Source organism: Hoplias malabaricus, chromosome 10 (genome assembly GCF_029633855.1).
Source record: "Hoplias malabaricus isolate fHopMal1 chromosome 10, fHopMal1.hap1, whole genome shotgun sequence".
Taxonomy (NCBI): Eukaryota; Metazoa; Chordata; class Actinopteri; order Characiformes; family Erythrinidae; genus Hoplias; species Hoplias malabaricus.
In genome coordinates this window covers 7,026,820-7,041,318 of record NC_089809.1, presented here as the reverse complement: position 1 = coordinate 7,041,318, position 14,499 = coordinate 7,026,820, and the positions used below count along the sequence as shown (strand labels likewise).

Here is a 14,499-nt window from a genome sequence, read left to right as displayed (position 1 = left end):
GTGATTCAGGGTAGAACCCTGATTAAACATTTACAGATGAAGCAATATTCATGGTTTATAAAGTGTAAGTAATGATAACTACTTACAAGCAACTACATATGTTTATGCCAGACATTATAAATTATGTATGCAATTTAATACCATATAAATGTACTGATTAAGCATTAAGAAAACAGGATTCATAAAAATGTTATTTCATTTTCTTTAGAGGATATTTATTTATTATTTAGGTGCAAATTCCCTCCATCTTCCTTCTCTTCCAGTTTTTATTTTTTGGTTGTAGCTGTTTAAAGCTTTCAGGTCAGGGCTTGGAGCAGCAGTGCATCCAACAATAAGAGCACAGTCAAAAAGTTAGCGTAATTCCTTAACACAAATATAATATGCTGTAACAAATTGGACTGGTGTTCTGTCAAGTTGTGCTACCTTGTCGAAATGTGCTAGCATAGTGTACAATTACAAGTGTATAAGTACAGCCGTCTAAATAAGACAGTAGGTATGAATGATATTTTTAATATGCTAAAAGTAGCATATCAGAAAATTCTCCAAAACAGAAATATAAGTAGGAGATTAAATTCTCATATGAAGAAAACTGTAAGGTAATAATAGTGATAATAAAATGTTTTATAACATTTTTTACATTTCATTTGTTATGTACAGTTTTGGAACACTAAAAAAATAATAATAATAACAGTATCCTAAGGTTGTATAATGCACCAAAGGAAAATCATGAAAAAAAAAATAATAATAATAATAATTAAAAAGTTGGGTCTGGGCCTGCGTAGAACTGCTAATTAGGACATATCGATAGATAGCACAAATTGTCAAGACATCAGTTGTTTATGTGACGATTTCTGTCTAAGAAATGCCAGCTGCCCTTAAAACTGTTTTAAAACTTCCTGGAGAATGGACCAGTAGAAACTGGGAGAAAAAACCTTGCTGCATTAATATTTATTCAAAGTGATCAATCTGTTTCCCTGCTCCTGGAACGTTTACTTTGTTTTGTTGCTATAGCAATAGTGTTGCTACGACTGCAGCAATTTTATAATAAAAGCATTTTGTAACACATTTCTGTGGGTCATTGTTCATTAGGCTACACATGTATAAGCCTGACATGACTAATGATACAAGCTTTCTTAAGAAAAATTCCAAAAAGTGGTGGCTGTCATAATATTGACTAAAGAAACTGATGCTTTGTAGAATAAGTTGGATCGTTTTGTATGTTTATGTCATGTGTCATTAAAGGCTTATGAACAATGACATACAGAAAAGTGTAACCAAATATTCTTTGCATTGACATAATGTATTTATTCTTAGGTTTAATATTTTTTTAATATTGCAAACTAGAATTAGCTTGTAAAATGCTGCCACAAAATTGTGGTGAAAATTTGGTTTGTACAAAACTAATATAAATAATAATAACAAGAAGAAGAAAAAATCTGAACAATTCAATAGAGTTCTAAGCATTGCGTGCTTTAACTCTAATAATAAGTAAAAAATTCCAGAGTCTGATGAAGTGCTGCTCTTTACCCTAATTTGATTTAAACTCTCCACAGGCTCCGCCCACAGAAGAGCAGCAGCAGAGGGTCAGAGGGGGCAAAACTCCACCCCCTGTGACATCACTGGCCATTTAGGACCAATGGTTGCATTCTTCCATGGATTTGGTTTCAAAAGGTTGCCTTGGCGACGTAGGATTAACACAGACTGTGTTCAAAATGGCTCCCTATTTACAGTTTTAGGGCTTTACTGAGTATGTCGTCCGTTTTTAACTGAGTGTCTGAATTGTAAAAACGCATTCAAGCATGATTTATTATAGTAAACATCAAAGCTGAATGTTTCTTTGTTACTAATCAAAGGACAGTGGAAATATCAAAATGATTATTTTTCTAGCACTGCATAGTGAACTAAATAGTGCTTCACTAAATACTAGAATACTAATAAGGGAGCCATTTTGTTCACAGCCTTTTTGACACAACCCAATGCCTCAAATTTAAACCTGCCGTTAAAGCGAGATTCCACCAAGTTCTGAATGGTTCATTATGATGTGAACAGCAAGTCATTTACAGTGGAGGTGAATGGAACCAGACGTCTGAAGATATTAATGTAAACACAGTAAAGTAGAGAGATAATGAGATTGCTATAAATTTGTTGTCTGATGCCTGAGACAAACTTTTATGTAGTTATCAATGGGCAATTTTTTACGTACGTTTAACGTATGTATGACACATAGGTAGCCATTTAATTTAATTTGTGGTCATTGACTTATTTCCACTACATATATAACTGTCAGCACATGGTGTAAACAAATCTAGTCTCTGACCATTCAAACTAAGCATTAATACAGAATTCAGTCACATTCATAAGTGAGTATATCAGGTGTATGGCTTCAAATGTGGCTCAGCCAATCAGATTTCAGACCATATTTGTTCAGTTGTAGCATGTGTATGTAGCATTAGCTTGTAAATAAAATGGCCAAATACACTGGGACGCCTGGTTCCTATCACTACCCCTGAAAAAAAAAAGAATCAAAATGTGGAAACATTCTCTACACATTACACCACAAATTTCTCTTCACATCACACCACTCAGAATGCCACTTACGGATGGATGTGGAATTCCATTTTAAAATGTATTTGGAATCAATGAAATAAATACAGTAGATTAAAAGTCAGAAATAAAATCAAATAATAAAAGTGAGTTGGGGGAAACAGAAAATCCAAAAGAGACCGTAAGAAACATTGTGGTTTAAAATGAAGTATCTGCAGTTTTTGGGATTTTTTTTCTCGTTTTTATACATTAGCAATAAGTAAGCAGTATATAACATAGGTGATTTACTACAAAATCTATAGAAGCACTAACTGATCCATTCCATCTAAACGGCAATCTGACCACCTGCAGACCCCTTACATTTAGTTTTGTTTTGGGGGTCCATCCGGTGGGCGATCTTTGGGTGTGTGCGAGTCTTTAACATCAGCATATCTGCTATTTGGTTTTGACATTTAAAGCTTTTAAAAATGCTGTTCAACTTTGGTTTGTTATATTCTCATCTCCTAGTTTCTCTGTTTCGATGAACGTTCACAGTATTTTTCCCAACATCCTGATAGAGTCTCTAGCACAACTAGGAACAAGGAAGAGACAATTATTTAAAAAAAAGAAAAGAAAAAGACCTTTTTCTAATCATCCGATAGATATTTTCCCCAAACAACAGCACACAAGCCAAAAGAAAAAGGAAAACACGCAGAAGAGAAAAACTCCCACAAAAAAACCCCAGACAAATAAATAAAGGAGTTTAAAGGTTATAAAGGAAGAGTAGAGAACCACGTCATTCCCGAACCCAGATAAACAAACCAGTCACATCTCCATGAGGTTGATAAAGCAGACCAAACCAGAGTCTGAGTTATGGGAGAAAGAAGAGGGGGTATCCATCAATCCATCCTTACCATCCCTCCATCCACCAACACACGTATTCATGACCTCCAGGTAAAATGGATGGAAGGACATTTGTCTTTGGTCTCTTCTTCCTCAACTCCATACAAATTTGGCTTGATAAATACTTTTTTTTGGTTTGCTTCTTGAAGTTGCTGACTTTTTGGTTTTGGTTTTTCCATTGGATTTTTTCTTGTTTTTTTTTTTTTTTTGCTTCATAACTGGAGCCCCAAGGATAAGGGGGGGGGGGGGGGGGGGCATCGCAATCCTTAGAACTTCCGTCGGTGAAGTCCTCTCCAGAGTAAATGAATGGGGGAGAGCATCCTCTCAGATTCTGAGTGGTGAGTGGGTTATGTTTTTCAGGGAGTTACTTTGGTATCCAAAAATGAATGTAGCTGACAGAAACATGAATAGGAGTCAATGGAATGATGTTTGTATTGAAAATTAACAGAGATAATGAGAGACACTTAGACACAGGAACAACTGGAATGAACTATATTCACTCACTTCAGGTTGTGTAGTAAAGAGAAAATGCCCCTTATTGTTTGCAGGCAAATGCTAAATGAAACACATGTAGTATAGTGCGGTACAATTTATAGTTTGTTAAAAAATTATTTTCACAATATGGTAGTATGAATATATACAGTGATTTTAAATAACTGGTGTCACCAACGACTCATTCATTCATTCACTGTATGTAAGCGCTTATCCAGTTCAGGGTCGCGGTGGGTCCCGAGTCTACACGGAATCACTGGGTGCAAGGTGGGAACACACCCTGGAGGGGGCGCCAGTCCTTCGCAGGGCGACACATACTCACACATTCCATTATACCTATGGACACGTTTCTGAGTAGCCACTGTGCCACCCGTCATCAACAAATGCAATATACAATTAAGCCCTCTAGTTACAGGAGGGTTTCTAACAGTGCTAATCCAGCAAATGTTTACATTATTTTGATCAAAAACATTGCAAGTTAATCCTGATTGATGCCACACTTAATACATTATTATTATCTGATAATAATTATTTAATCTAATCACAATCTTTCCCACTTCTTAGTGTCTTTGTTTTCATCACAAAAGGATTTTTCATAGTTTCACAATTAAAAGACTTTAAAATATCTTGGATCTTACAAAAAATATCTGGCTTGGTGCTGTATCTTCTTTACTGTTTAACATTTGTAAATGTAAGAGTTGGTAATCTCATATTTTAAGGGGGTGATGTTTAATTTTATGTTAAATTTTTTTAATAATACTTTGAGAAGGCGACAGTGAGTAATGTTTGGTGTTCTGTTTGCACCTTAATTGTTGCATACAATCAATGAAAAATCAATAATAAATCACTGTTGTTATTCTTTTTATGGCAATATTCAGATTGATTTTGAAAAAAGTCATGAGGGGAACTAGTCACAGCCGTCACTACTATATTGCCACTGCGATATTGAGACACAAAAATGCAATAAATGTGTGCATCATGCAGCCCTAAGTGTTGAAGCTGATGCAACGTTTGTACATGTAAGAAATGAAGACACGATGATGAGGATGAAAATGTAGACCACATGTAATAACGTATGTGTTCAAAAACAAATGAACACAAAAATGAGCAAAGATTTTAAATAAACCCGTTTTTTGGAAAGTAACTGGAGTTAAACAGAAGTAGAGATGAAGAGGTAGAAAGAAGGACACAATAAAGTTTGAACGTCTGTACAAAAATGATAAAATGCTTTTGAGCACGGCTCACTGGATGCTGAACAATGGTACAGTAACTAATGCAGGAATTTACAAAAATGATTAGTAAACTAGCCAGTACAGTGATGCATGGGCAGACAATACGAGAGGATGCCAGATGAACTGAAGGGATGGAGTAGGGAGATGGCTGGATCATTTGAGTGGGTCTGGCACTGGACGCTGAGCTATTTACAGGTCCGCTGGATAAAGCTTTTCCTTCCGTATTTTTGGTTTTTACTTTTTTGGTATTTGAGATTTTGGTTATGCTTGTCTTTGTTTTTTTTTGTTTTTTTTGTCACTGTGAGTCTTTAAAAGTTCATCTTGGTGGTACTCTTTTGGTTTTTAAGTACTCCAGGCATGTCCAAGCTTAAGTCCTACTGCTTTGCCTTTGGGCAAGACACAATCAACAGTTGTCTTTTTGTTATTTTTGGCTCAAGGATCATTTAAGGATCAGGAGAATTCGGCATCTTCTTCTAGTCCCTGCACATCTGAAAGTTATTCTTTCCAGGAAAAAAAAATATACATACGTATATATATATATACGATCGACCGCGTTCCACTAACCCTCCTAATGGATCTTTTTCATTTTTGGTTTTACACGTCCCTCCTCTTCTCTTCTTCTTGTATTCGCTTCTGTCTCTTCGTCCCTCCCCTCGTCCACATTGTGTACTTTTTGGCTTCAGAAGAGTGGGAGAGAAGAAGTGAGAGAATGAATGACAGAAATGAAGGAAGAGAGAGACAGAGATGCTTTGGTTGAAAGGAGGAGGAGGAGAAAGAGGAGGAGTGAAGGAGGAGAAGGTTTCAGCTCCCTCCCCTTTTCCCCACAATTGGTTTTCCTGGAAGTGTCACTCAATCTTAGCTCCGCCCATCAAATGTGGGCTGTGTAGATATTCGCTGGAAGAGCAGGAGGAGGCGGGGCTGGAGCAGGGGGATGGGCTCATGCCGCCTGAGAACAGAGCCTTGTCGGCCCTGGGGATGGCAGAGCTGGTCAGTCCCATCCCAGTCGCCATGGACAACAGAGACGGGTGGTTTAAGAAGAGGGAAGATGGCAGGCCTGACCTCTGACCTCCAGAACCACCAATCAGCACCTTGCCACTGCCCTCAAGACTGGAAATGGGCGGCTGACCACCACTGGCTGCCAGAGCTGTGGAAGAGTACAGAAAGAGTTAAACCCGTGTCCAGTTGAGTCCACCCTGCGGTTTAGACAGGTGTTTTTAGCCATTGAATTTAATATAATGTTTTTTTGTTCAAACACACTTTTGCAGGTCATCTCAATTATTTAAGACTTTTTAAAACTTTTTATGGAGAAATTATGAAGAATCTTGAGATTCTAGAAGTGATTGGTGTTTACATTAAGTGTCCTGTTGTGAATTTAACAGACGTACAGTAGCATTGGTTTAGACGTTAACACAAACGTTTAAACTCAAAATGAACAGTTAATTCAAATGTAAAATTAATGTTTCACCTTTTATTTAATTTATTGATTGACTACACCCCAAAAAACTAGGTAAATCCTATATTAGAAACACAGCTTTTCTTGAAACATTATAATTAGCTTCATTTCATTTTTCCTCAATATTTGTTTTAAGAAATCTTTTTGAATCCAGTCAGAATAGCAATGCAATGTCTACACGTCCAGTTACATTTGTAAACATTTGTAAACACTTACTGAAAGTAAATTTTTTTTAAACCATTATCCACATTTTTCACATTCCACTGTTTTACAGCCATCTGTTTGATGGAAATTGGTTTTCACAGCAGTTCTCAACCCCACATTTTCCCCATCATTGCTCACTAACAGCTCAACATAGAGCCACTCACACACACACAGAGCCAATAGTTAATCTGATGACATAGGACTTGAGTCTGATTATAGTAATCTAATCATGATGCATTCAGATTTTCATTGTACCACTTGGAGGCTATGAAAAATTTAACAGCACATTATCAGGCCATTTAACTGGAAGTGTACACATAGGAAACTGCAGAAAAAAGTCAAAAGGAGAGAGAGACAACAATGGCAAACACACAAACTTACATATGCACACACACACACACATACACACACACACACACACACACATAGCATAGCATAGCATAGCACGCCATATTAACACATGGACAGGATTAGATGATGTGTTCTCTCTCTTTTATATATACACTTCGTTTTTTATCATTTCCTTTCCCACACACCTTGGATCGTGGCGATTGGGTTGTTGACGCGGAGAGTTTGGTTGATCCCTGTGTTAACTCCAATCACTGAATTCCTGAGGCACGCAAGCGCACACCCAAATGCAAAAACAAACACAAATAACCAAACGTACACAAACACACAACAGCAGAGGAAAAGAGAAACAGAAGGAGAGAAGGGAAGGAAAAATATAGAACATGAAGAAATACAGAGAAACACCAAACACTACAAATCTATCAGAGTTTGAAGAAACATTATATAGCGAAAAATCTATTGGACACCAAATTTTGTCCAGCATTTGTTCCCCATTGACAGCAGTCTGGCAAGATGTTGGAACATTGCTGTGAGGATTTGATCTCAATTACAAGAGCATTAGTGAGGTCAGATGCTGATGTTGGAATAGTTTGGGTTGCAAAGATTTTGGATGGTGTTCTAGTAATCCAGAAAAACCCACAGTTCCACTGATCAACAGCTTAATCCTCAAGCACTTCAATTCCCTTGAGCCCAAACAGAGCATAGTAAGCTCATGTGCAGCTGTTCCTGAGTGCCCCATTTCATTTAAACCATTTTTATGCAGTTTAAACAGACTATGAAATAATTGTTAACTAATTTGGCCAAATTAAAATGATCCGCCGTTTCCCGATGCTTTGAAACACGCCTATAGGTTGCAAAGCTACTCTGTAATATAATGTGTGTGTGTGTGTTGAGTGTGTGTGTGTGTGTTTAAACACATAGTCTTTCCACATTGTATTCACCTCAAATTTGCGGCAAAATCGGTGATGTAGTTAGACACGTCACCGTTCTTGTTACGCCATAAACTGTAAACAAAAAACAATCACACATGTACACACATTATCTATCAGCTCTGAAGCCCAACCAACATGCGACTCTGGCCTTCTGACATCTGACATCACTAATGCATGTTGGTTTTCAAAATACATTAAAACATATCACCCCTTGGAATATCTGATCTCTGTTTAATGGACCCAGATTTCATTATAAAGCATTTTGGACCATTTGCCAAGAAATGGCACGATATGTACATGAAAAATACCAGCGCATATCTAAGTACAGTAAATGTGTGACCCTAAATGACCCCTAAGTCTTTTACCCTATCTTTACTCATTGTCAAATCCACTCATGTATCAGCACTCCCTCAATCCACTTCTTTTCAAACTGCTGCTAACACAGTGCCACTGGAGCTCAACACGCTGGGAGGAGAACACTAGCTGTCCAGTTACGTAGGAATGTGTATGTGGCTTACCCAGTGTTGAGATTTAGTGAGCTGTGATTGGCAGGGACAGGGCTGGCATCACTGCGGGGAGATGGCGCAACAGGAGAAGGGGTGGAGCTTGAGGACAGACCGGTGGGAGTCAAAGGACAGACGGAGGCCATGGTGGTTGCTGGGAAATGTATTGAACACACATTAGACCCTTCACTGTCAACTGCAGGTGGATTTGACATCCGGTGCAGAAACTAAAACGTACTGAATGTGCACATTTGGAGTTTTTATTTATCGTTTTTATTTTTGTCAGAATCCTTACATAAAAATATCCTTACTTATGGATCGCTTAAAGTTTGTTAATTCATTCATTTATGGTCTGTAAGCGCTTATCAAGTTCAGGGGCGCAGTGGGTCCGGAGTCTTCCTGGAACTACTGGGCACAAGGAGGGAACATACCCTGGAGGGGGCGCCAGTCATTCGCAGGGTGACACACACTCACAACGAGGGACACTTTTGAGTCGCCAATCCTTCTACCAAAGTATGTTTTTAGACTGTGAGATCATCAAAATTATAAGCTCCTCTGAACAAAGACATTCCAAATGGCAAAAAAGCTGATGCTATTACAAACAGTGCCTCTTACCTGCTGTACTGAGACTGGTCACTGCTTGAGACGGTCCCTGACCTGAAATCTGAGGGAAAACAGAAAGAAAGAGAGGAATAGGAGAAAAGAGCTATGTTACAAGTGTCCATAATTTTCAGTAACATTTGGAGAAGCACTAGTGAAGCAATGGTTTTACACGATTGCCTTTCATCTTCAAATGTTTACAAGTCCGAGTCAAGTCTTCAGTGTCTTTAGTCTCGTCCTCAGTCTCTGAGGTGTAAATCTGAGACAAGTTTTTTTGAGGTGTGAGTCAGAGTCAGATCTTCTCGCTCTGGGGCGTGAGTCTAGGTTCAATCCTGAATATCTGTGGTTTGAGTCATGATGCTTTTCCACTGCATGGACACTACATGACTTGAATTTACCTGCCTCTTTTGGCAAGTGGTACCTGGAACCAGGCATTTGTTTAGTACAAGCTCACACATGGTTCCAAGTGAACCGAGTAGGGACAAAACCTTACACGTAAACATTGCAGAGCACTAATTGGCCAGAGAGACGCGTCAACACAGCAAACATGTCAACACAACAAAATGCAGACATCCAGCACAAACTCGCTGTCTGTAAAACTGGGGCACGGAGCTGTGTACAGTCGAGTAGAGCCGGTACTATGCAGTGGGAAAGCACCGTTAGACAACTCCAGCTTCTGAGCTGCAAAGTCTTCATTTTCTGAGGTGCAAACCAGAGGCAATTCTTGTATCTCTGAGGCGAGTCAGTGGTATGTTGAGGGTACAGAGGCAAATCTCTGGGTCTTCATTCTCTGAGTTGCAAGTCTGAGTCAAGCCTTAAATCCCTGAAGTGCAACTGTTTTCAGAAACAGCTTGTTCATGAGTAAGTGGAAATTTAGCACAACAATAAAGGGTTGTATAATAATAACATTAGTTGCCCTGATTCTGGTTATATCAATGATGCCAAAACATTTAGACTGCCACCATAGTTAACAGACATGCATCCTAGTGAAAAGACATCTAAGAACATAAAACTGGGACTCATGGTTTTCCAGTATTTGTAGAAGGTACATTTTAAAACAACATTTCAAGGCAAGCGGTGCAGGAAATATTGTACAACATTCACGATTTGTTGGAGGTGAGTTTGTTGGAGGCAGAGTCTGCTCATGCAGGAAAACCATCACAGGGATAGTTAGAGGGAAGGTTTTGTGGGTGTGAGGGTCAGGCTGAGGATCATACCATGTGTGGGCTGTAGCAGGGGGGTTTGTGCGAGGTGGACTGGGGTTGGCTGGGCAGGGGAGGGGTGGCACTGGAAGGGTTAATACGTTTTTCTTTCTGCCGGCGGTTGCAGAACCAGACGCGGATCACCTCCTTCTCCATGTTAAGCTGCTCAGCGATCAGTAGGATCTCCTCTGAGGTAGGCTTCTGGTTCTGAACACCAAAAACACAAGACAACATAAACAACATGACTCGGGTCGAATTCAGGGTGATATTACTTATATATTTCCAATATAAATATCCTATGTTTAGTGTTATAGAATTCAAATTCAAGATTTGGTTTTCGAAGAGATTCTGTAACATTGTTGCTCTGTTAGCAAGAGATGGTGTGTTTCCACTGCATGGTACCTCCTTGGCTCGGCTCGGTTCTGCTGCTTTTGCTTTTCTACTAGGCAAATCCGGTGCTTGGTATGTGAAACCAGTACTATTTTTAGTCCTTAGCCAAGTAGGGACTAAACCATGACGTGTAAACCTTAACAAATTTGTTTTTAACAGCTGCTTGTAATATTCCGCAATGATCTTTCGAAGAGGTTAATTTAATGCAAAATGACGAAAAGGTGTGTTGTTTTTGGCTGCAATCATTCAATGTACAGTGGGACATCTGTGCAAAAATGACCCAAAGATCCCAAAATATCCAGAAAATGGACTAAATTTGTCAACTTTAAACGGGCACTTTGGAAAGGACCATCCGCTCACTCCGTTATCTGTAGCTCATTTCACTGGCGCTTTTCCAACAATATGGGCATGTAAGGACACCAACGAAAGGTGTTCAAGAGCCTCTGTAACATGGAGGTAAACAGGGTAAGGACACTCACTTCGCCTGTTTTAGTTGGTGTTAGTTAACGTTAGCTTGACTCGCTAAACTCGGTGTCTCAGATTATACTCGGCTACGTAGCTGCATTACGGAGGTTTATAGTGTCGGATGAATTCGAGTTCGACTTCGATCATATTTACAAGAATAACGGTACCTCTAAATTTAAGTTTAGCTTATTGCTAGGCTATTGTCACGAATAATGGTTATTTAGCTAGATACTGTCATAACAGTCAGTCATAACGGTGTTTTACCGCGGCGTTGTTCAGCTGTTGTAAACCAGTGACGTCACGGTTGCGTTCAAGAATTTCCGTAGCGAGCTCGGGTTTTTCCGTCAATTTAATAAAATTGTCAGTTTTAAAGCAAATTAAGCTGCTATTTTCATTTTAATTCATACTTATATATGTCAGTAACTAAAATAATGTGAAATATTCATGGAGGTCCATTAAGTGGTGCTTAGCCTTTAAAGCCGCCTTTGTTGTAGCTTTCAAAGCCAGCGATCCCCAATAGGAACAGAGATTTGCAACGTCACCAGCTAAATTTGGAGAGCTGTACTAATGGAAGGGCGACCAGGGACCGAAACAGCGTGTTGTGCCGTGCCGAGCTGTGTATGTATCATGTATTTATACATTCATTTTGGGTCAACGTCACAGATCCAGCTGGTAATGATATAAAATTTACCTGGCTACTTTCAGTAAAGCAAAGGGCAGACACTGAATACAACATGTGAATGAATAAAAAAATACAAATTAATAAGTACAATATAAAACATCTGGTACAGCCAAAAATGTTTATTTATTTGCTCACCGAGCCGAAACTGCGCTCCAGAGCCACTCGGACACTAGTCTCGATGCTGGTGCGTTTCTTGCGGCGGCGGGAGGGCAGACCCTCAAAGCCCAGAGATGGAGATGAGAGAGAGCTGGGGCTTGGTAAAGTGCTGTCCATCGACATGGTCTCTGAACACAGCAGCAAACAACACAACAATCACCAACTAATCACCACATTCACTGCTTAGTTATAATTTATATGATCAGGGTTTGACTCCTCCTTGGATCACCACCTTAACGTGGTGGAGGGGTTTGCGTGCCTGTGTGAGCCTAGGAGCTATGTTGTCGGGGGCAATAGCCCCTGGTAGGGTCTCCCAAGGCAAATTGGTCCTAGGTGATGGGCCAGACAAAGAGTGATCCATAAAGACAAGGATGAAAAAGATAACAACGAGGACACAGCCTCCCTTGCCCGGAGCAGGGTTACCGGGGCCTCACCCTGGAGCCAGGCCTGGGGGAGGGGCTCCTTGGCGAGCGCCTGGTGGCCGGACTTTCACCTATGGGGTCCGGCCGGGCTTAGCCCGAAGGAAATACATGGGTCCACTCTCCCATGGGCCCACCACCTGTGGGAGAGGTAGTAATCCGGGTCTGGTGCATTGTGGATCGGGTGGCGGTCGGGGTCGGGGGCCCTGGCGTTCTGATCCTCGGTTACTGAAACTGGCTTTCGGAACATGGAACGTAACCTCTCTGGTGGGAAAAGAGCCTGAGCTGGTGCGCGAGGTTGAGAGGTACCAGCTAGATATAGTTGGGCTCACCTCGACACACAGTATGGGCTCTGGAACCAATCTCCTTGAGAGGGGCTGGATGCTCTTTCACTCTGGAGTTGCCCAGGGTGAGAGGCGTAAGGCAGGTGTGGGCTTACTCATAGCCCCCCAGCTTAGCGCCTGTACGTTGGGGTTTACCCCAGTGGACGAGAGGGTAATTTCCCTGCGCCTTCGGGTTGGGGAAAGGGCTCTGACTGTTGTTTGTGCTTATGCACCGAACAGCAGTTCAGAGTACCATGCCTTCTTGGGGACCCTAGAGGGAGTGCTGGAGAACACTCATTCTGGGGACTCCATTGTTCTGCTGGGGGACTTCAACGCTCACGTGGGTAATGACAGTGAGACCTGGAGGGGCGTGATTGGGAGGAACGGCCCAGCTGATCTGAACCCGAGTGGTGTTCAGTTATTGGATTTCTGTGCTCGTCACAGTTTGTCCATTACGAACACCATGTTCGAACATAAGGGTGTCCACAAGTACACCTGGCATCAGGACACCCTAGGCCGCATTTCGATGATCGACTTTATAGTCGTATCATCTGACCTGCGGCCATATGTTCTGGACACTCGGGTGAAGAGAGGCGCTGAGCTGTCAACTGATCACCACCTTGTGGTGAGTTGGATCAGATGGCGGGGGAGGATGCCGGACAGACCTGGCAGGCCCAAACGTGTGCTGAGGGTTTGCTGGGAACGTTTGGCAGAGGAACCTGTCAGAAAGATCTTCAACTCCCACATCCGGCAGAGCTTCGACTGCATCCCGGGGGAGGCTGGTGACATTGAGTCCGAGTGGGCCATGTTCCGGACCTCCATTGTTGAGGCGGCTGAACGGAGCTGTGGCTGCAAGGTTGTCGGTGCCTGTCGGGGTGGCAACCCCCGCACTCGGTGGTGGACACCCCGGGTGAGGGGGGCTATCAAGCTGAAGAAAGAGTCCTATCAAGCCTGGTTGGCTCAGGGGACTCCGGAGGCAGCCGACAGGTACCGGGGAGCCAAGCGGCTTGCGGCCTCGGCAGTCGCTGAGGCAAAAACTCGGGTGTGGGAGGAGCTCGGTGAGAACATGGAAAACGACTTTCGGTCGGCTCCAAGAAGTTTCTGGCAAACCGTCAGGCGACTCAGGAGGGGAAAGCAGTTTTCCACCAACACTGTATATGGTGGGGGTGGGGAACTGTTGACCTCGACTGGGGACGTCATCAGACGGTGGAAGGAGTACTTCGAGGATCTTCTCAATCCCACCAGCACGTCTTCCGCAGAGGAAGCAGAGCTTGGGGACCCCGGGGGGGGCTCGTCTATCACTGGGGCTGAAGTGGCCAAGGTGGTAGGGAAACTCCTTGGCGGTAGGGCCCCGGGGGTGGATGAGGTTCACCCCGGGTTCCTCAAGGCTCTGGATGTTGTGGGGCTGTCCTGGTTGACACGTCTTTGCAACATCGCGTGGACATCGGGGGCAGTGCCTCTAGACTGGCAGACTGGGGTGGTGGTTCCCCTTTTCAAAAAGGGGGATCGGAGGGTGTGTTCCAACTATAGGGGGATCACACTCCTCAGCCTCCCCGGTAAGGTCTATGCGGGGGTACTGGAGAAGAGAGTCCGACTGATAGTTGAACCTCGGATCCAGGAGGAACAATGCGGATTCCGCCCCGGTCGTGGAACACAGGACCAGCTCTTTACC

The 14,499-nt window shown here is 41.9% G+C and overlaps 1 protein-coding gene across 9 annotated transcripts in view; it reads right to left on the bottom strand.

Annotated features, from left to right (window-relative positions):
* Nucleotides 1–3,791: 3,791 nt before the first annotated feature.
* The window catches only part of pou2f2b (POU class 2 homeobox 2b), an 86,845-nt gene continuing 76,137 nt past the window's right edge, over nucleotides 3,792–14,499 (bottom strand). For 6 of the 9 annotated variants that reach the window (XM_066683447.1, XM_066683444.1, XM_066683445.1 and 3 more), the window contains 7 exons: nucleotides 12,065–12,213; nucleotides 10,408–10,599; nucleotides 9,206–9,254; nucleotides 8,606–8,744; nucleotides 8,097–8,159; nucleotides 7,344–7,417; nucleotides 3,792–6,294 (listed from right to left, as the gene is read on the bottom strand). In XM_066683447.1, coding sequence (XP_066539544.1) covers nucleotides 5,996–6,294; nucleotides 7,344–7,417; nucleotides 8,097–8,159; nucleotides 8,606–8,744; nucleotides 9,206–9,254; nucleotides 10,408–10,599; nucleotides 12,065–12,213 — 965 coding nt within the window. In that variant the 3' untranslated portion in view covers nucleotides 3,792–5,995. The remainder of the gene's footprint in view (nucleotides 6,295–7,343; nucleotides 7,418–8,096; nucleotides 8,160–8,605; nucleotides 8,745–9,205; nucleotides 9,255–10,407; nucleotides 10,600–12,064; nucleotides 12,214–14,499) is intronic. The other 3 variants (XM_066683450.1, XM_066683451.1, XM_066683452.1) reach the window with 2 other exon arrangements.